The sequence below is a fragment of the Helianthus annuus genome, chromosome 4, assembly GCF_002127325.2.
Source record: "Helianthus annuus cultivar XRQ/B chromosome 4, HanXRQr2.0-SUNRISE, whole genome shotgun sequence".
In the NCBI taxonomy this organism is placed as follows: Eukaryota; Viridiplantae; Streptophyta; class Magnoliopsida; order Asterales; family Asteraceae; genus Helianthus; species Helianthus annuus.
Window position 1 is genome coordinate 32,360,565 of NC_035436.2, and position 23,545 is coordinate 32,384,109.

General features: G+C 35.7%; 1 protein-coding gene across 1 annotated transcript; it reads left to right on the plus strand.

The window, feature by feature from the left end:
- The first annotated feature begins 469 nt into the window (after positions 1 to 469).
- LOC110936029 (cytochrome P450 81Q32) lies at positions 470 to 22,528 on the plus strand. Its single transcript, XM_022178381.2, has 3 exons — positions 470 to 979; positions 1,414 to 1,808; positions 21,787 to 22,528. Exons 1-3 carry the CDS (start codon positions 484 to 486, stop codon positions 22,405 to 22,407), a joined length of 1,512 nt encoding a protein of 503 aa, XP_022034073.1. The 5' UTR covers positions 470 to 483; the 3' UTR covers positions 22,408 to 22,528.
- Positions 22,529 to 23,545: the final 1,017 nt, after the last annotated feature.

A 23,545-nucleotide genomic window follows, 5' to 3' on the forward strand; every position in this document is an offset into this window, starting at 1 on the left:
TAAAATAGAGTAAACTTCCGTTTTGCTCCCCGTGGTTTGTTCACTTTAATGGTTTTGCTCCAAACCTTTAAAAATAGGCATTTTACTCCCTGATGTTTCAGTTTTTTTGCCAGTTTGCTCCCTGCCTCTAACTCCATCCAAATTGTTTGTTTTTCCATTTTGCTCCCCGCAGGGAGCAAACTGGCAACAAAACTAAAACATCAGGGAGTAAAATGACTATTTTTAAAGGTTTGAGGCAAAACCATTAAAGTGATCAAACCACAGGAAGCAAAACAGAAGTTTACTCTATAAAATAAGAAAACTTGTGAAACAAAACATAATCTTTTTCATTTACTAATAATAATAATATATTTATTATAAAGTTTGTTGTTTGTTTGACGAATAAAGAAAAACATCACGTGCTTAATAAAAAAAAATATCACGCCCATCAACTCTATAATTACTACAACTAAAATCCACGGTCCACCTTAAAATCCAAAAAAAATGGAGGTTCCATATCTATACATCTCCCTCCTCCTTCTAACTTCATACCTCTTCACCACCCACTTCCGTCGTAAATCCGCCAACCTCCCACCGACCGTCTTCCCTGTCCTCCCAATAATCGGCCATCTCTACCTCTTGAAACAACCACTCTACAGAACCCTTGCCAAAATCTCCGCCAAATACGGCCCTGTCCTCCTCCTCCGCTTCGGATTCCGCCGTGTCCTCTTGATATCCTCCCCTTCGGCCGCTGAAGAATGTTTCACAAAGAATGATATCATCTTTGCTAACCGCCCTCACATGTTATTCGGTAAGATCGTTGGCAACAACTACACCACTCTCATCTGGTCTTCCTATGGCGAAAACTGGCGCAACCTCCGCCGCATAGCTTCACTCGAGATCTTATCAACTCGCTGCCTCAACGAGTTCCACGACATACGCGTTGATGAAGGCAGGCTTTTGATCCGTAAACTGATGTCAAATTCTTCCCATGAAAGAGGTACTTTTTCGGAGATATTTGTGTTGATAACGTGTCATGAAACACAAAATAAAATAAAATAAAATAAGATAAAATAAAATAATAGAGAAACTAATTTCATTCCTTCAATTCAAGCATCGGATATATGCGCGAAGCTTTTAAAGGGCCGGAGGGGGCATCCGACCCACCGAACTTTTCGACCAGTAGTGGAAAGTGTGTAGTTTTCGTATAGAATTTTTTGGGTGTATACGTTTTCGACCCCCGGTTTTGTAGAAATTTTTAGGTCCGGTGATTTTCGCCCCCGGTCGAAAATCTCAAGCTTCGCCACTGATCTCACACACACACACACACATATATATATATATATATATATATATATATATATATACACACGTCACCACTGATCACATATATATATACACGTGTGCTAATACTAATATAATATTGTTCCATAGTGAATATGAAGACAGTTTTCTATGAACTGACTTTGAATGTGATGATGAGGATGATTTCTGGAAAGAGGTATTTCGGTGGAGATATTGAAGCGACGGAGGAGGAAGGAGCGCGGTTTAGGGAGATAATGGATGAGACGTCTTTGCTCGCGGGTGCTGCGAATATCGCCGATTACTTACCAATCTTGAGTTGGTTTGGAAAGAGGGGATTGGAGAAGAAGTTGATTGTGTTGCAGGAAAAGAGGGATCGGTTCTTTCAAGGATTGATCGAGCAACTTAGAAGCTCGAAAGGGGAGACGAAGAACACGAAGAAGAAGACGATGATTGAGGTGTTGTTATCGCTACAAGAATCAGATCCTGAGTACTACACTGATCAAATGATTGGAAGTTTCGTGTTGGTAAGATCTTCTTCTCTGATCTTCAATTTCATATGAGCACCAAAACTCGCAAGAAACCAATCAAAATTATTATTTGTTACGAAAAGTATATAAACCGTAAAGTATTTGGTAGTTTTTCACTTTTTCTTTTCAATTATTAATTCTATCTTTCCACTCAAAGCTAATTTTAAACTTTTTACAAATGTGTAAATGGGAAAGTTTATACATGTATAATTTCTATAAAAATAAATTGCCAAAATCATCACTAAGACCATCCGTAGTGGTTGTAAATTTGGGTGTTTTTGGGGCTTAATCACGCCCAATATCGCCCCTTTGCCAGTACGCATGGACGTGATTGGCTTTTTTTTTTTTTTTTTTTTTTTTTTTGGTTTGGGCGTTTTATAAATCACGGGTGGGGGAAATCTTGTCCAATAACATGTGAGGTTACATTATTTGGTCAATAGGATTTTTTAAATGTTTTTCTTTTATTTTATTTTATTACAAACATAATGCCCCACAATCCCCACATCGCCACTACACCCATTTTAGAAAACGTCCAATAATGCCCCATTGCTGACTTGGCTGCTACATGGCGCAAAACGCCCAAGGGTGAATATTGCCCACTACGCATAGTCTAAGGTTAGGCCTGTTTCCCAGTTTAGATAATCACGTAATAAACATAACTTTAGTAAAAATATTATACAATAAAAAAATATAATAACGTAATTATGTAATAATACACAATCACGTGACACTACACTTGTTACATATGGTACGCGATTATAGATGTGGAGTCACATTGAGCATTTGTTACAGTTTAACATATGATACACAATTACGTAATGTAACATAATCACGTAACGTTACACAAATCACGTAACTTTATAGCTTGTAAAATAAAATTTTTAAAAATTAAGAAAACTACATTAATAGTCTCCTCAAATTAAATGGTATGAAGCACTCGTTAATACGATGTAATTTTTTTAAATATTATAATATGAAAAAGTTATAGTCCTTTAAAAATCAAAGAAAAAGTACTTCAAAGAGAGAAGACCATTGGTTATTCTAGTGGTTAATATAATACCTTTACTCTTTAAATTAAACTAGTGGTTATCGATTCGGTCTGTTCTAGTACCGAGATTCACTACAGTAGCAGAAAGAGAAATCTAAAAAAATAAAGTCATGATATGTTGAAAATAATACATGTTTTATATCAATTGAAAACCATAAAAAGAATATTGGTTTGATACTATCGATGTTAGTACCGATATTGTTCGATTGAAATCTATTCGGTTAGTGACGTATCAAATACTCGTATAGCTTATGATACAAAAAAATATGTGTTTTTTTTTTTAATTCTTACTGCTGCTTTACGATAAAAATAAATAAATAACTATTCATTTTCAATTAGAAAAACAAACAAATTAGAATAAATCAAAATAATAATATTATTAAAACTTTAATTTAATTTACTATTCATAAGGACATATTAATATATATATATAATAATAGGAAACTTTTCATTTGTCAATCCAAGATTGTCTCGTATTATAAATTTGTCTTGTGCGTGATTTGATGCCATGTAATTAATGCGATGGATGGTAATCTAATTTAAGGTTGATTAGGTATTTTAATAAATTTCTAATTAAGATAATCGAATTAGTAGCTTACAAAAATAACCAGATTTTTTTAGTTTTTTGATATACATCCGTATCAATAATTATTGAACACATTACCAGTATTTGTTTTTGTGATTTTTTGTTGATATAAAACACGCGTAAGTATCCTCTTGGATATATTACGACCTTATTTTTTTTCTCTTTTGATTGATGTATCAAGTGTTGGTTTCATATTGGTGTCGTTTCAAACCGAACAGATACGACCTGAATACCTGTTCACGCTACGCGTGCAGTCCCACTAATTTTAATTATTTTTTTATAGATTCAAATTGATCCGAAAATAATTTCACTTGAGGAATACCTCTTAACAATATAATTCTTTTTATTGTGGAAAAATGATTAGAATACCCAAATAGTGAATTGAGGAATACCTCTTAACAATATATTTTTTTTGTTATGGAAAAACGTTATACAATTACTAAATCATAATTTATATTTCCTATAATTTGACATGCTCATGCTATATAATTTAAAAAAAAAGAAACTAACATTTTAAAATGATTTGTTAAACTGTTGATTAAAATTCTACCTAAACAAGTTTACAATGGTGCATTAAAAAGAATTATGTGCCAATGCAATTGCGCCTTTTGTGGTGTCAAAATTCTCGCTAATAGCTTAAATCAATCCAAACTTAAACGAGCTTAGCCTAAGTTGAAGCTCATCTAATAAAAATAGCTTGAGCCAAATTTATACGACTAGTTTAATTAGACTTGAAAGCATAAACGAGAATATTATTCATGTAACTACAAGAGTCTTTTAAATGCAATTAGTGAACCCTTGGGACTGAATCTGCAATTTTCATAAATCACAAAGACAAACCAAGCATTTAACTCTTAAAAAAATAAATTAAATAGTCTTATAAAATTAATAAATAAATTAAATGGTAAAAGATATTATATATATATATATATATATATATATATATATATAGGGGATGGTTCAAATGAAAACCACTTTTATTGTTAAAACTCGAAAACTAACTAAAAAAAGCCTAAAAAACACACAAAATTTTTTTTTTCAATTTTTTTATAAAAATCGCTGGTTTTTATATATAAAAAAAACTTTTTTTCAAAAAAAAAAAAAAATTTGTAGTACACATGTGCACTACACAAATTTTTTTTAAAATTTTTTTTATATAAAAAACCTGCCGAAAATTGGTTTGCAAAAAAAATAAAAAATTGGTATGTTTTTTTTGTTTTTTTAATTAGTTTTCGAGTTTTCACAATAACTAGTGATTTTCATTTGGACATTCCCCTATATATATATATATATATCTATATATATATATAGGGAGGGGCTCATGCGAGAACCACCCTTATTGTGAGAACCGCGAGAACCAATGTGAACACAACCTAAAATAGCTAAAAAAAAACCTAAATAAACCTAAAAAAACCTAACCCCCAACCCCCCCCCCCTCCCAAAAAAAAAAAAAAAAAAAAACCTAAACCCCCCCCCCCAAAGCTAAATGCTAAAAACTAAAGCCTAAAAAAACCTAACCCCCCCCCCCCACCCAAAAAAAAAAAAAAAACCTAAACCCCCCTCCCCCACCCCTCAAAAACCTAAACCCCCCCTCCCCCCCCCCCCCAAGCTAAAATACTAAAAACTAAACCCCCAAAAAACCGAAAAAAATCTAAAAAATCAAAAAAAAAAATCTAAATTTCTTTTTTAATATTTTTATGCTCAAATCGCTACTTTTAGTGGCAAAAAAAAATTTTGTTTTTTTTTTAAATTTTTTTTAGCTTCGAAAAGTAGCGATTTTTATATAAAAAATATTAAAAAAAAAATTTGTATGATTTTTAGCTAGTTTTAGGCATTTTTTGTGTGTTCACATTGGTTCTCGCGGTTCTCACAATTACAAATTGAATGAAAATGAACTTCCTTTTTAATTTTTTTTTGTCTTTTGTCTTTTTTATTTTTTGAATTTTGTATATTTTCCCCTCAACTTTCAGTGTTGACACATACAACTTCTTATTGTTCTAAAAACTTTGTAATCGAGTTTTACGTGTTTATTTTTATGTATGTATTGGCAGCTTATGTTTAGACGTAATTTTTTTTCGAGAAATGAGTTTGGTCATATATAATATGTTCTTTCTTTTTATATATGTTTTCGGTTGGTCTACGTTTTAACAAAAAAAAATTTCCCGAAAATGAGTCGGGTCAAATATAATACGTTTCATGCTTAATTTTATGTGCATTTTCAATTGGTCTACGTTTTGACGTAAATATATTTTTTTTTGGAAACGAGTCAGGACAAAATATAATACGATTTCTTTAGACGGTATAAATTTGAGTTACTTTACGTTTCGACGTCGTCGCAACATGTCGTAACAATTTCCTTACATACTTAATTTTATGTACGTGTCAATTTAAATTGAAATTGGTTTACGTTTCAACGTAAATTTTCTTTACAAATATGTCAGGTCAAATATAATACGTTTTATGCTTATTTTTATATATTTTTTCAGTTGGTCTACGTTTTAGCGTAAATTGAATGGTGCTTTAATCCTATTGGTCCCTTTGTTTCTTTCTTGATTTATTTTTTTTGGATTTTAATATTTTAGTTTTTTTACTTTTCTTTATGTTTAGTGTTTTAGTTTTATATTCCTTGTTCATTAAATTTATATTTAAGATAGCGTTTACATTTCTATTTACAATTAATTTAAAATAAGCTCGTCCCGCTATTCAGTTTAAATTTATTTTTATGGTTTTCACTCGCGGTAAAACATATGTCAATATTCTTTCTGCTTATTTCTTTGGATTGCTGTACTAAAATACAAATTGACCGAACCCCTGCAGCGTAGCGCATGTAATCTTACTAGTTATATATATATATAGGGTAGGGTTCTAGAGTGAACACTAATGTATTTGCGAACTGAATGAACAAATCTTGGCCATTGATTCACAAACGTGGATGGCTAGGATTTAATCATCGAATCGTAAAATACACTAGTGTATTCCGTCATCAAATCCTGGCCATTGATCTACACACATGTATGGCCAGGATTTGTTCGATCAGTTCGCAAACTACACTAGTGTTCACTTTTGAACCTAATCCTATATATATATATATATATATATATATATATATATATATATTAAGTAGTAACTTCTTATGAACAATAGTCATAACAAACTTATTAACTTCTTTTAGTAATATAATTAATTTTAAGTATATTTTGTTTTTATTTTATAACATTTCAAATACAATATATTATAAGTACGTTGTTGCGATATGCTTATTTTTATCAAGTTCTCAATATAAAAATTTTCAATACCGAATTTTGAGCAGTAATCTACAAGAGCACAAACTTACATTTAATCAAAACCTACATCACATTTATTTTTATCTAGGTTTCCATAAAATGATTGTTCAAAAAGAGATACCATTTGAACAGCTTCGGTAACGGTATCGGTATTCTTTTTAACGGTTTTTGCTATAAACTTCGTTGAAAACGGAGTTGTATTCGCCACAAAGTATTTTTTATCGTATGCTATAGCGAGTGTTGACACCGTACCTGTACATGATGAACCGAACTGATACCATCCCAATATAGTACCATGTTGATATTAAACGAAAAATAACAGTACTGGTATCAGTAATACCAGTAGTGTTACTCTTGATGTTGGAACTGTTAATGATATTTTTTGTGGTTTTTGATTAACGTAAAACATGTGTCGATATCCTTTTTAGACGAATAACGACTATATTTTTTGAAATTTCTTTTTTAATTGATGACTTAAGTGCCACCACCGTATATTGATACTTAATTAACCTTCTCGCCACTACCCGTGGGATGATTCTGCTAGTTGTATACACTTATGATGAAAATAACCAAATAATATATAGTGGTTAGTTCTACACACAATGTTCTTTATTTAAGAAACGTAGGAAACCGGGTCAAAAGAACTTCAATTGAACTCATTCTTTGGCTTTGGAAATCGCTTTTCGAACCTTATCCAGAAATACTAACCTCTTAACCCTAAACCTTAAAGCTAAACCCCGAGGATAAACCCAAAAATCTAAACTATGAACCATAAAGGCTAAACCCTAATCAAAACCCTAAACACTAATGCTAAATTATCATCACTAACTCTAAAGCATAAAGTGTTAGGATCTGAGTTTGATAAGATTGTCTTTGTTTAATTAAATGAAGATGAATAAGAAACAATTGCAGTGGAATTAGATGAATAAACTTTCAAAACAATCAAAGAGAGAACAATTTTCAGCAAACATGTTTAACATAGAATCGAATGATTGTATTTAGTTACAATAATCAACACTATTGCATGCATGCACAAAGTCTCCCCCTCAGCCTGAGCTCACAGTGATTTGTTCGTACAGAATGACTTGGTGAAAAAGAGAGCTAATAGAACAGTACATGGTACTGTTCTATTTATAGTACAGAACAAACCACTGAAGCATCTTTGCTGACGTCACTATGAAAGCGACATCTAACCTCCTAACAACTTACCACCACTGCCTATTACAAACACTGCTAGACTAAACTACTGATTACAAGTTAAATACAAAATAGAAAGTAATCTACTGCTTCTCATTCCACTATTATACTCCTAGCAGTGCTTTGTGTCTTCAGCAGTACTTGAACCATGACAGCAGATTGAGCATCAGTGCTTTGTCTTCAATAGTCTTTAGTGATCAGCAGTTATTTGTGAAGGGCAATACTTAGAAGTCATCAGATGTTAGGCCACATTCAAGGAGGAAGACTGATGCAAACAACTGCTTATTCTGAATCCACTGATCTGATCCAGTTTTGGCTTTAATCAACTGTTCCTTTGTAGGGTTCAATGCCAACAATATCCCCTGGAACAGATGATGCCAAAACTCTTCATTATTCTGGATCTTTATTGCCTCAACAGTAATTCCCTGACTTGTCCTTTGAATTGTAATTCAAAGTCCATGGAATTTGTATCATCCTCATCTCTGCACAGTGGAAGCTCAAGGAGATCTTGTAGATCTTTAACACCTAGGCCAAGTGCTTGTTCCCTTGATATGTGCTTCACCTCACAATTGGATTTGAGTAGAGTCAATACGTGGGTCTTTTGATCAGACTTCCACTTTAGTATCTTTGAATCCAATGGGTTCCTTGGGAGACTTTTTATTTTAGATGAGTTTGGAGATGGAGGCCTGTTCAGAACTTTGTTGGCTATATCTTGAAGCTTTGCTGAGCTATCATCTTCAAGTGCCATTCTCTTGATAGCCTCTTTAAAATACTCAGCTTCTTGTTCTTTCTTTTCTGCATCAGTCAGCTTTTGTCTCTTTCTTTGGTTTAACACAATGACAGAGGTATCTGATGATGTGAATAGTGGTTCAGAAGTGTGGGCCTGCTGCTTTGACTTATCAGTGGTTTTGTAATCAGGCTTCTTTGGAAGGCTAGGATCTGTTTCTCTCCTTTTTCTCAGCCTTTCATAAGCTTCATCAGTGTACTGCCTTGTCCATTTTGCTATGGCTTTGGCAGTTCCGACCATTGCATCAACCAACTCCTGCTTCTTTCTTTTATACTCCAAAGTAAGATTATCAATAGCCTTTTTATATTTACCCCAGTTTGGTGCTGACCTTTTCATGCATGGATCTCTTTTTATTCTTTCAATTCTATTTAGTTCTGTTTTGAGAGCAACAAGTGGCCAATCTTGGAATTGTTCTTCTTTGGCAGGGTAGAACTTTTCACTCATGATTATTGCTAGGATGTCTTTTCTAAGATCCTTTTGCAGGCCAACTTCTGGTGGTAAATTTGACATTTCTTTACTCAAATCTCTAGCATAGTCTTCCAATTGTTTAACTTTGGTAACCAAGAACTGCATATGACTTGAGATTTCATTGTCACTTTTTCCTTTGCATTCAAGTTTAGCTCTTAATTCAGCTTGCCTGGCTTTGAGTTTTAAATACTCATTCATGTTGGCTGGATCTCTATAACCAATTAGAGAAGGGAGTTTCCTTTTTGAAGGATCATCCACTGTGTAGAACTGCCTCATTTCATTCCTTACTGCATGCACTTCTAGTGGATAACTGGCATCTACTGGTATAACATCAGCAGGCTCATATCCTTGAAGAGCTATTGGATCTTTGATTGGGTTGGCCAATTTTGGAGGAATGAAAGGTTGAGGTTTGGTGACATTGTAAGGGGCAGATGAAATGGGATCAGGTGCTGGTATGTCATCATCATGCACCTGAAATTTTCTTTTTCTTGTATACACCTTTTTGGGAGAAAGTGTTTTTGTTTGAGTTTTTGGAACTGAAAGAACAATCGCTTGTGAAGAGACATTTGAGGTAATGAGTGATTGACTAACAGTTGTTGAAACAACTGGTGTTTCAACCACTGTTGTCATTACAACAGTTGATGTGTCAACTATTGTCTTCTACTTTTCAGTAGGTGGTTTTTGTGGTGGTGATGTTGTTTTTGGTATGACAGTGGATTGAGTGTGGATTGTATGGCAGTTGTGGGTTAACATCTGTTGAAACCACAGAAGTATCAACAACTGTTGATACAACAGGTGTCTTAACATCTGTTGGTTTGGAGGTTTGATGAGAGGAACTTTGGGGGGGGGGGGTTGAGGAGTATGTTTTGTGGTTTTGGAAGGTGTGATTTTGGGTTGCCTTGCTTTTCTAGTAGGCTGTCTTCTTTTAGGTTTAGAAATTTCCTGCTCTTCCTTGGGTTCAGAAGTAGCCTGCTCTTCCTTTTCCATCAAAGCTTTCTTCTCCTGCTCAAACCTTTTTGACCCTTTTATTTCCATTGACTTTTTCATGCTTGCTTTTAATGTAGAAAATGCATTTTGAGTCTCATCAACCTTTTTGGAACCATCTGGCCTTGGGATTTCCACAACCAGTTTAGACAATGGATCTGGTTTAATGTATAGACCGTCTTCATATCCCTTCTTATTTTTCTCCCCCTTTTGGCATCATCAGGAGGATTTTCAACAAAGATGATTGAAGGATGAGCAGTGCCAGTGGTTTATAGTAAATGGGCCTTAATTGCGTTGATATCTGCCTGTGTATCCCTGAACCTAGCTTCTATCAAATTTCTGATCATTTGAATTTGAACTTCATGTTGCTGATCAGCATATTGTCTTTGTTGATGAAGCATTGGTTGAAATAAATTCCAGAGCTCAGCAGGAGATGGAGCAGATGTTGCAGCAGTGGGTGTTGCCTTTTGAGCTTGTAACGACTGTTGCAACATGGTTTTGATTTCTGCAACAGATGTGTCAAGTTTATCAACCCTCTTCGTCAATTCTCTGTATTTTAAACCATCACCCAAGTTAATGGGATCATCTGATTTCCCACCAGTGGTGGTTGTAGCAGTCGTTTACTTAGGTAAAGTTTCCTAGAAATCATCCACTGATGCCCCTTTTTCTTGGTACTGGGGACTTCTTTCTTCAGTAGAGGTTACCATTCTAAGCTCACCAGTGTATATTGGATACACACCAGTGGATATTATGGTTCCCAAAGAAGAAATTGCCATCAAGGGAGTCTGACTAATGAAACTACTATCCAGGTGTAAACCAGTGGGTTCAACAGCTGTAGTAGCTGCTCCACTTGAACTACTGACAGGAATTACTTGTAATTCCTTCAGTGTAGCCTTCTCAACTATTGGTGGGTTAGCAAGGATAGAAACACCAGACTCAGTCACTTGTTGTGGCATATTCTCATTGATAGGTGATTGAGAAGAACTGATTTGTGTCTAGGCTATATATCAACTGCATCCAATAGAGGTATTATTGTTGGTGGAATTTGTGCAGTGAGGAAGGGGTAGAAAGGGAATATGCCCCGGGAGGAGGGCTGTGGATGATGGAATCAAGTGATTCCAGAGCATCATAATATGGTGTCCCTGTGGATACAACCTGATCCTTTTGAGAGGATGTAGGAGGAGTTTTAGGCTCAGGTTGAGGTCTTTCTTCCAACTGCTGTGAGGAAGTAGTAGCAGTGGTTGTTGGTGACTTTTATGTTGTCACAGGTATAACCTCTGGGACCTCATCTTCCAGAGTTACCTTTTTGGTGGGTTTGGGGGGCTTTTGGATATTTTTCTTTTTGGGTCTTTTGGTGATTTTAGGTGTGGGTTTCAGTGCAATGGTTATGCTGTTGTGATCACCTTGAGCAGTGGGCTCAACAGCAGGTGCCTGAGGAGCAGTTGTTGCTACTAAATTCTGCTCAGATGCCTCAGTTTGTGTTTTTGAAGGTTTTGACAGCCTTGTAAATGTTTCAGAAGTTAGGCTGTTTATTTGAAAAGGATTTCCTTAGATAAGCACATGGGCATTCTCCTTGGAAATTTCTTTTGAAAATAAAAACATAAAAATCTTGAAAATAATAAAAATGATTTTTTTATTAACATTTTTGACCAGATCATTGAAAATCTCCTTGGAATAGTTAAAATTTTCTGCATTCAGTATAGCATAACCCATGTATTGGATTTTCAATGGTATCTAATGGAAAGCAGTTGTTTTATTAGACACACACATTAGGAGGGTATGAAATAAAAACCTCGTGGCAGGTAGAAAACTGCCTTTTTGTAAAGTATTTTTTTTTCATTTCTTCTTCATACCCTTTCTCAATGAAATCAGTTTGATAATCTGTTTTTGGGAAAGAGCTTTTACCTGTAAGATCATCGAGTTCAAAAACCTCCAAAATGGTTTGAGGTGTGATGGTAACTGAAATACCCTTTATTGATGAGGTAATGCCTAAGGGCTTTTTGTCCTTAGTTTCAAGTTTAGCATTTTTCCAGAACTCTTGTTGGGTATCCAGGTAAATAGGAGCGTTACATGTCAACAAGGTTTTGTACTTTGAAGACGAAAGTGCATCAATCACAGAGTTGAAGGTTGTGTTTTGACTTGGTTTTTCAAGTATACACAAGTAATTATGAGGGGTTTTGAATGGAAGAGTCATGATGAATCAAAGAAGGTTAAGAACGAGTGAAGAAGATGAGTGATTTGTGAGAGAATTTGGGAGAAACTGCTTTTTGAAAGGAATTGTGAATTCGATTCGACAATGAAAACCCTGTTTGGGGTTTTGATCAGGGTTTTATAGGAGGAAAAAGTGTATGCTGATGTGGCAGCGGTTACAAAAGATCTGACGGCTAAGTACTGTCCATGTGACAACCTCTGATGAAAATGGATGACAGTTGTTAGGAAACCACTGATGGAGTAATATAAGTGGTTTACAACGGTAAAAAATGAGAACAGTGGCTGACTATAACTATCAGTGGATAGCCAATCAGTGGATTAAAACACTGAGGTTTACCAACAATGATTAACAATGAAAATGAGAGAACAGAGGTTGACTTTCAGCCGTGGACAACATTCAGCAGAACAGATGTTTGAGCCAAAACAGTGGTTATGGCAGACTTTTAAGGATTAATGAAAATTTTCATTTTTAGCTATTTTTAAGGATGAATTTTTGATTTTCTGAAAACATTTTAATGCTTTTATTCATAAAAAACAGGATTTTGCCTGTTATTCCATGTTCAGCATACCAATCTTAGTGATCAAGCTTTCAAAGGTGGATGTGTCTAAAGCTTTTGTTAGCATTTCTGCCAGCTGATCTTTAGTTGGAACATGGTGCAGAGAAATCAAACCTTTTTCATAGCAATCAATCACAAAGTGATGTCTGATATCAATATGCTTGGTGGTTGAGTGAGAAACTGGATTTTTGATGATATTTTCTGCTGCCTGACTGTCCAACATGAGAAGTGTCTTTAAGGCAGTGATACCAAAATCCAGAAGTTGATTTTGAAGCCATAGCAGTTGGGCTGTACAGCTTGCAGTAGCTATATACTCTGCCTCAGCAGTGGATGTTGAAACAACTGCTTGCTTTTTGCTTTGCCAAGACACTAAGCAATTGCGTAGGAATTGTCACCCTCCTGATGTGGACTTCCTTGTTGTATTGCATCCAGCAAAGTCACTGTCTGAGAAACCTGAAAACTTGATATTTCCATCAGCTGGATACCAGATACCAAGTGTGGGAGCACCTTTGAGGTATCTGAATATCCTTTTTACAGCAATAAGGTTTGAATTTCTAGGGGCTTATTGCGATCTTGCACAAACACATGTTGCAAACATGATGTCTGGCCTAGATGCAGTTAGGTACAATAAAGACCCAATCATGCTTCTATAAAGAGGTTGATCAACCAAATCATCCTTTTCATCAGACATGACTATCTTGGTGGTTGCTACAGGTGTACTACATGGTTTGCAATCATTCATATCAAATTTTGTTAAAATTTCTTTGGCATATTTGCCTTGATGAATGAAAGTACCATTTTGTAGTTGCTTTACTAGGAGACCAAGAAAGCACTGTAGTTCACCCATTACACTCATCTCAAACTCAGCTGTCATGAGTTGTCTAAACTCTTCACACATTTTAGAACATGCGCTTCCAAAAATGATGTCATCCACATAAATTTGGACAATCATCAATTCTTTCCCTCTCCATTTTAAAAACAGTGTTTTGTCAATTTTACCTCTTGTGAAACCAATGGAAAGAAGAAAGGTGGAAAGAGTTTCATACCAGGCTCTAGGTGCTTGTTTCAAGCCATACAAAGCCTTATTTAGCTTGTAGACATGATTTGGATAAAATGGATCCTCAAAGCCAGGAGGTTGACAAACATATACCTCTTCTTGAATCTTACCATAGAGGAATGCACATTTGATATCCTTTTGAAACACCTTTATGTTGTGGTTGACAGCAAAGGCCAAGAACAGTCTAATAGCGTCCAATCTTGCTACAGGGGAAAAAGTTTCATCATAATCAATGCCCTCTTCCTGTCTGAAACCTTGAACCACTAGCCTTGCTTTATTCTTGACAACAATGCCCCTTTCATCAGTTTTATTTTTGAAGACCCACTTTCTGCCAATAGGACTCACACCCTCTGGCAGTGGTACAAGCTCCCATGCTTGTTGTCTTTTAAACTGTTGGAGCTCCTCTTGCGTGGCCTCTATCCAGCTATTGTCTTTCAGTGCCTCTTGGTACTTGATTGGCTGATGGAGAGGTAGAAAACCAGCAAAAAGACAAATGTTTTGGGATTGACTTCTTGTGAGCACCCCTTCACTGATGTTGCCAATGATTTGGTCTGGTGGATGAGACTTCAAGAAGATCAGATCTCCTTTGTATGGAACAATGACATTTAATGGTAAGGGCTGCAGATGTGAATCATTTGAGCTAACAACTGTTGGTGACTTTGATGATCTAATAGTGTCTTGAAATGGAGGTGGAGGAATAGGTGGAATTGTTGTGGAAACATGTTGACTTTTATCCACTGTTTGAGGACTTTTATCAACAATGTTTGATGATGTGGAAGCAGGGGTTAAAGGGCTACTTTGGTCAACAAGTGTTGAGGTAGCAGTGGTTGAGCTTTGACAGCTGTTTTGAACATCTGCTGCCCTGGCAATAGATTTTAAGGTTTGTAGTGGAAGGATTACTTCATACCCATTGTCTGATGGAGGATTTTGAGATGGACCTGTAATGTTAGTCTTGACAGAAACATTTTCAAAAGTAAATTTATCAAGATCAAACAACTCTGTAGGGTTTGTAGGGATTTTCATTGAAGAGAGTTCATTGAACTTTACATTCAAAGTCTCTTCCACTGTTTTGGACCTTGTGTTAAACACTTTGTAGGCCTTAGCAAAGGTTGAGTATCCCAAATGATATCCACTGTCTACTTTGGCTGCAAATTTTGAAATTGAGTCTTTTAAGTTCAAAATAAAGCATGGGCAGCCAAATACTTTAAAGTATGAGATCAATGCTTTGATTTTATACAGAAGTTCATAGGCAGTCTTTTGATGCCTGGGGTTGACTAAAACTCTGTTCTGGACATAGCAAGCAGTGTTTACTGCCTCTGCCCAGAAAGTTAATGGCAAACCTGAATCAACAAGCATGGTTCTGACAGCCTCAATCAGTATCCTGTTCTTTCTCTCAACAACCCCATTTTGCTCTAGTGTCCTTGGAATGCTGTACTGCCTTACAATTCCTTTTGACACACAAAACTCATCCAACTCCCTATTTCTGAATTCTGTGCCATTTTCACTCCTGAAGACTTTTACTGGCAAGTCAAACTGCTTTTCAACCTGTTTGACAAAGTCTTGCAGAATGCCTGCAGTCTCATCTTTGGAATGTAAGAAATAAGTCCATGTAAACCTAGAAAAGTCATCTACAATTACCAAACAATATCTTTTCTTTTTACGACTCATGACTTTTACTGGGCCAAACAGATCCATGTGCAGCATTTGCAAGCACTTGGTTGTTTTGAACTCTTCAATGGACTTAAATGAGCTTTTATGTTGTTTTCCTTTTAAGCAAGAAACACAATGCTCAGGACAGGTGAACATTTTTTGAGGAAGACCTCTTACTAACTCCTGTTTTGACAAAGCAGTGATTGTCTTGAGATTTTTGTGCCCCAATCTCCTGTGCCAAAGTTCTGTTTCTTTGTTAGAGGCAGCTGAGAACAGACAGGCATCTGTCCTGGGGCTCTCTTTTGATAAATCAACTACATAAACATTGCCACTCCTTTGAGCAACAAGTTGAGTTTTTCCATTTTTTATTATTTCTTCAATCTTTTTAACCATTTCTGGTCCAACAATCCTACAACACTCCTTAGTAAAGAATGACCCATATCCTTTGTCACTCATTTGTGAAACACTAAGGAGGTTGAATTTTATATTATCTATTAGATTGACATTTTCAAACTTAACATTACCAGACTGAACTGTACCAGATCCCATCACCTTCCCTTTACTATTATTACCAAAAGATATATCACCCCCTCCATGTGTTTTGAATTCTTTGAGTAGGGCTCTACATCCAGTCATGTGCCTGGAGCCTCCACTATCTACATACCAAAGACTATCTAAGCATGTAGAAGCTCCCTGCACATCAAGTAAATAATTAGTTTAGGAGTGTCTCCAAAGCCAATAAGGCATTGGATGGGGTCTCAACAGTGTCTGTGTTAAGGTCTGGTAGATGGACAATGGTTAGCTCAGGTGTTTGAACAATTTTAGAACTGTTTTTCTCTAACCACTGTTGGGGGTCCTACCCTATCACCTGTTAATACCCAAAGGGATGCCTGTTCACTCTTGGTTTAGAAGGCCTTTTGTAAACCTCATAAACATGTGGGACCCTTGAGTATGGTGGTTGACCTTTACCTCTTCGGTATTGGTTTGCAGGTGGTGCATCAGTCACCTGAACATCTCTTTTAACAGAGGTTTGGTTCAGCTGTTTTGTAACAGCTGTTTGAACTGGCACAAACAGTGGTTTTTTCTTGACTTGTGGTTTTGATGAACTCATTGGTGTTTTTGAAATGTACTCTTCCTTTTTGACCTCAAAGGATTTCAGGTACACACACTGCTGAGTAGAATGGTTTGTTTTACCACAGATGGTGCAGCTGCTTGAAGGCACAATGGTACTTGTTTTGTTAAGATCATAAGCTTTTAAATGAAAACAATCTTTGGTCAAGTGATTTTTCTTTTCACAAAAGTCACAAAACAAGTTTTTAATCTTTTCTCTTGTTTTCTTCTTTTCAGACTCCTTAGCAACAGAGTTTTGAACCACTGTTGGGATGTCCTTAAGAGGAATTACCCTGGCCTTAGGAGCTTTAACACCATTTATAGTTGTGAAGTCCATGGGTTTGAAATTTTCAAGGATGTCACACTCATCAGACCATGTGGGTTTGAATTGGTATTTCTCAATCTCCTCAAAAGTTGAGGACCCCACAGATCTTTCCAAAGTGATCTTGTTACCAAGTTTATCAGTTATTTTAACCTCTTGGTCGTCGTTGTAGGTGGGTATGATTTCAATAGAACTAGTTTGATTTGCAGCAGTGTTCTCAACTTAGTCATTTTTTCTAAACCCTATGCCAAATTTTACATTGCTTTCAAGCATAATCTCATAACCTTTGCAGGATTCTACCCATTTTTCACAAGTGATTTGGGTGGTTTCCAACTCCTTTTTACAGACTTGATATTTTTCTATCATGGTCTGGAGTTGGTCCTTGGTTATGCTATGCTGTTGTTTGAGACTGCACATTTCATTATCCTTTTCAGACAATTTGATTTTTAATTCTTTTAAAGACTTTTCAAATTGTACTTCATCATTTAACACTCTATCCCTAAGGTTTTCATTCACCTCTTTGATGTTTGCAAATGCTATGATGCATTTGTCTAAACAAAGGTTTTTAAGAACCTGAGATGATACCTTAGCTGCAGTCATCATGGCACAATCACAAACATGTTCTTTTTCATCAGGCACTTTCTCTTCTTTTTAACCTTGTTTCTTCTTCTCTTCTTCTTCAAACCATGGGTCGGACAGTGGTTCTAACAGGGGTTCTGAATTTTCTCCCAACAGTATTTAACCAACAACAACAGTAACCACTGCTTCAGCAATTTCATCCACTGTTTCAGCACTGTCTCTTCTTCAGTTTCCAGCCCTTCAGGAATTGACTCTAATGCTACAAAACAAAGTTCATCACTAGAAATAGCATCATTAGCATAAGAGCAAAATTTTCATCACCTAATTCCTCAGGCAAGCTACTCCAATCAACAAAGCCTTGTGTGAAAAAGCTTTGCTGATCTACTTGAACAGTTGTTTGAGGTGCAGCTTGTTGTACCTGACCCTGAGGAATTGTGCTTGGACATACTGTATCTGAGGAACAGTGGTTTGGACATAATGCACAGGACAGGGGTTGTAGGATGTGCATAGTGAGCAGTGTTTACATGAGCAGCAGGGGCATATTAGGAATAATGCACAATGATTTGGTTATTTTGTGGTCTAGGGTTTGAGCTAGGATGTGTGATGATTGGTCCAGTGCTTTGACTCCCACACTCTCTAGCAAAGTGACCTAACCTATTACACTTGTAGTATTTTATTTTTGATTTATCTAACCCCACTTTTAAATTCCCATGTAAACCTGGAAATTTTCTCCCTGTCTTTTTGTAAAACTTGCTGGTTCTGACACTCAGCAGTGTAAGTTGGTGCAAAATATCCATCTCTTCTAGATCAGTTGGATCAAAATGCTGGAGATCATTGAGTTCAAAGCACATATTATCAAAATTCTGGCTTTCTCCATTTGCTGTAAAAACATAAATGGATGAGTGAGGATCAGAGTTAAAATTTCCACCAGCTGTTATGTCAATAAAGTGATCATAACTCTGACCCTTACTACTGCCATATTTTTCCTGACCCAAAAGAGCTATGTTGCCAAATGAATAGTCATCTGCAACTTTCCCAGACTCTTGCAGCTTCTTTTTCTGGTTCAACTCCCTTTCATAGGTCAGGAGTCTACCATGAAGCTGGGTTAGGGTCAGATCTTTGAACCTAACTGAATTCCTGGTTACAAAAGCAATTGTGTCCCATTTATCAGGAAGTGACCTAAGAAACCTGCTATTTTGTGTTGCATTAGCAAATTCAACATTAACAAGTTTTAGTTCACTTAATGTGACAAAAGGTTTCATACTGTTGATTCAAAATTTCCCTGTTATTTTAAATTACTTCTTCAGTCCCCCCAAATTGTTCCTTAAGTGCATCTCATAATTCCTTGGCACTATTACAGTGTAACAGCCCAGCATAAATTTCATTTGGTAGTGCAGATGCAACTATGCTGAATGCCTTGGCATCTAGTTCAATTTTCTGAAAATCCTGTTTAGTATAGTTCTCTGTTTTCTTAGGAACAAAGACCTTTAGATCCTCAGCACTCGGCACCATTGGAACATGTGGTCCAAAGTTAACCGACTTCCGACATCCGGTATTCTGTTGAGCTAGGATGTGACCCATCCTTCGCTGCTAGATGTTGTATTCTGATCTCTTCAACATAGGTGGTTTAAAGAGTGAGCCGATGTTGTTATTAACATCCTGTGATTGTGATGTCATTCTGGTTGTTTTCAGGTACTGGAGAATCAACTTTGTACGTGATTAGTCCTTACTCTGTTTTACAACGAAACGAACAATTAAAAGTATCAACGATTTTGAGATGAACTTTTACGTCAAAATGATTGTTAGATCAAGTTTGACTGTCCTTGCTCTGATACCAATTGTTAGGATCTGAGTTTCATAAGATTGTGTTTGTTTAATTAAATGAAGATGAATAAGAAACAATTGCAGCGGAATTAGATGAATAAACTTTCAACACAATCAAAGAGAGAACAATTTTCAGCAAACATGTTTAACATAGAATCGAATGATTGTATTTAGTTACAATAATCAACACTATTGCATGCATGCACAAAGTCTCCCCCTCAGCCTGAGCTCACAGTGATTTATTCGTACAGAATGACTTGGTGAAGAAGAGAGCTAATAGAACAGTATAGGGTACTGTTCTATTTATAGTACAGAACAAACCACTGAAGCATCTTTGCTGACGTCATCATGAAAGCGACATCTAACCTCCTAACAACTTACAACCACTGCCTATTACAAACACTGCTAGACTAAACTATTGATTACAAGTTAAATACAAAATACAAAGTAATCTACTGCTTCTCATTCCACTGTTATACTCCTAGCAGTGCTTTGTGTCTTCAGCAGTACTTGAACTATGACAGCAGATTGAGCATCAGTGCTTTGTCTTCAACAGTCTTTAGTGATCAGCAATTGTTTGTGAAGGGCAGTACTTAGAAGTCATCAGATGTTAGGCCACATTCAAGGAGGAAGACTGATGCAAACAACTGCTTATTCTGAATCCACTGATCTGATCCAGTTTTGGCTTTAATCAATTGTTCCTTTGTAGGGTTATGTATACAGATTTTGTTATTTGGCAAAACACAAACTCTACGAACCCTAGACACCTTCCCTTTGAAGGTTTCCCTGTCGGCAACCGATTCTCCTCCGAAGACCCTTCCTTCCTCCTCGATTTAAGCATCACCATCTCTGTACATCTTGTGGTAAGTGTGATTTCCTTGGTCTAGTATAGGTACTTCATTTGTTATTGATTGTTCTAATTAATACACATTCTGTTAGTATTAATAGATCAAGGGTCTGCATGGAGTAATGATTTGATGATGATAGTATAATACGTTCATGCATGTAGACGATCATGTGAAATTAAACCCTAAAAGTTAAACTCTTAACCCTAAATAAATTTTATTTAGGTTTGACCAGTCAGTTCCAACACCGCTAGAATAAGTTCAACTTGAATTCGTTTGACCCTATTTCCTACATTTCTTAGGTTAAGATCTATTTGTATTTTATCCTGCTTTATAAAGTATAATAAATGATAATAAATTATGATGTTGGTGTGAATAATATGACTGCCACATGACACTATTTGGTGTAAGGCCCCAAGCACGGAAAAACTCACAATTGATTTCAAGCATCAAAACATGTATTTTAAACTAATAAAGGTCATGCATACGCATCGGAAAATGTCAAATTATCTGATACATCAAGTCATCAAACTTTAAACATAACAATCAAAGTCATAACAAGTCAACTATGGTTATTGAATGCGACACTTCAAGGTAGGGTTGCCTTCATTCCAAGCCAAGGGGATTCCTATCAAGCATCAATACCTATTTAACCTAACATGTATGCTTTTGAGTGAGTTGTACTTTAGGTTAAAAACATCGAGTTATCATTTTAAGTAGAAACATTTAATAAGTTATGTTAAACCATACCAAACGTCAACCATGCACACCCACATCAATCATCAATACAAACATCAAATTGTGAAACGGACTTCACCGTCAACTACTTGTCACAAAGCCAAGCATACTAATACTGGCATAGGATTTCCCATTCCCACTACGCCATACCGCTTGTAGGATCCAATCAATACTTTTTCTATTAATGGACACTAGACATCAATAATTCAAGCAACAAATTGTAGACATCAATAGTTTATCATTAATCATGAGCGTCTAAAGGTTAACATTCATAATAGACTACTCTAATCATAAACATACCAGGTAGCATGCATATCAACCATAAATAGTCAAAAGGGGCATCTAGTACTCACTTGTGTGCTAGTTTCCTTACTTCGTGAACGATCTGACCTTTTGGACAATTAGTCAATCTGGTCATAATTCTCATATAAACTATATTAACTTTTATTCATGCATCAAAGCCTTAGCCTTTTGTGTGAAAATAGAGTATTCGCATCAATAGTCATATGCGTAATCTTGAACATTTCGCATGAGTCCTTCATGCGAATACTTAGACTTTTCGTATAAGACTTTTCATGTGAAAACTTGGTTTTCGCGTGGACAGAGTTTTTGCTTATAAAGTCATTGCTCTAAACTATTCGCGTACTTACGTTTTCGCAAACATCATTTGTATAACTAGTCTTGTGAAAACTATGTACTTGATCCGATTCATGAAAACTTGTGATTAGGTCTTGTTGGTGGCTGGCACCGAAACTTCTTCTGGAACTATGGAATGGTGTTTGTCCCTTTTACTAAACCATCCACAAATTTTAAGGAAGGCACAAAACGAGATTGATAGAAAAATTGGCAAAGATCGTCTTATTGATGAGTCAGATGTAGTTGACCTACCTTACCTTCGTTGGATTATAAATGAGACATTTCGATTATACCCTACGGTTCCTTTACTACTTCCTCATGAGTCATCACAAGATTGTATTATTGAAGGTTACAACGTCCCACGTGAGACCATGCTACTTGTTAATCAATGGGCCATACATCATGACCCCAATGTGTGGATTGAACCTAAAAGGTTTAATCCTGAAAGGTTTGAAGGACTGGAAGGCACAAGAGATGGGTTTAAGCTGATGCCATTTGGGTCTGGAAGGAGGGGTTGTCCAGGGGAAGGGTTAGCAGTTCGTATGCTTGGGTTAACTCTAGGATTGCTAATTCAGTGTTTTGATTGGGAACGTTTAAGCGATAAGACAAATAATATGACGGAAGGCCCCGGAGCCACAATGCCTAAGGCGGAAGCGTTGGTCGCTAAGTGTAAACCGCGGCTGGAGATGCAAGAAGTACTTTCCCAACTTTGAATCCTTCTTGTAACTTATTTTTTCTTATTCAAATGCGAATAAATGAAAGTGCATGTATTGATTTGTAGACCTGTTATGTCACTTTACTTTATATAAAATAAAGAGTGTATAATTACAATTATAGGACTTGTATTATTTATTTCTATTACAATCATTACATAATTTATATGGAATAAGGAGCAACTTAAGCAATATATTAAGGATCAATGTAAGCAATTTAAGCAATATATTAATAGCAAATTGGATTTAAATAACCCAAGCTTTCTCAATTTAGCCGATAATAATCTCAACTCAGTTATTTTTGTCGATAATAATTCGAACTGGTCCACTTTTGACCGATAATAGTCCGCATTAAAAATAGCTTAACGGAGTTAAGCTTTTTCCGAATTACAAACCGATGTATTAGGATTTTGATCAGAACGAGGATACGAGTCGATTTATGTAAAACTTACCTCGAAACGGTGCTCCAAACGGCTTGATGTATGTTAATTGGAAGTTTAAACACCCGAATTGAAACACCGTTTTCGTCGTTTGGGGCAATAGTATTTCAAGGTAAATTTTACATCAAATCAACTCATATCTAATTAAAAGCCCTAAAACATCGGTTTATAATTCAGAAAAATTTAACTTCGTTAAGCTATTTTTTACTCAGACTATTATCGGCCAAAAGTGGACCAGTTTGGATTATTGTCGGCAAATAACTGAGTTGAGATTATTATCGTCAAAATTGAGAAAGTTGGAATTATTTAAATCCAATTTGCCAGTATTAATTGCCACTCGATGAATTATTTATAATATGATTAAATCCAATAATAGTTGTAGGGAATTTATTAGGTGTTTAATTTAAGTCACTGAAAAATTTATATTACTTGTTTATGAAAGTTTTCATAACTTGTTGCAAACTAAAGTTAAACTAGCACTCTAGCCGTATGCGTTGTGTTGCGGTTAATGCTAATGAAAGGTATCTTAACGTTAGTAAAATATTTGACTGATTGTATAACTTTAAACGTTAAATATTTGATTGATTGTATAATAAATTTAAAAAAAAATTACAATCTGAAGGGGTATGGTCCCAAATCTCGCGTCAGTATGACCGTGAATGACCATTACCATTATCAAAAACCCCCACCAGTAAGAA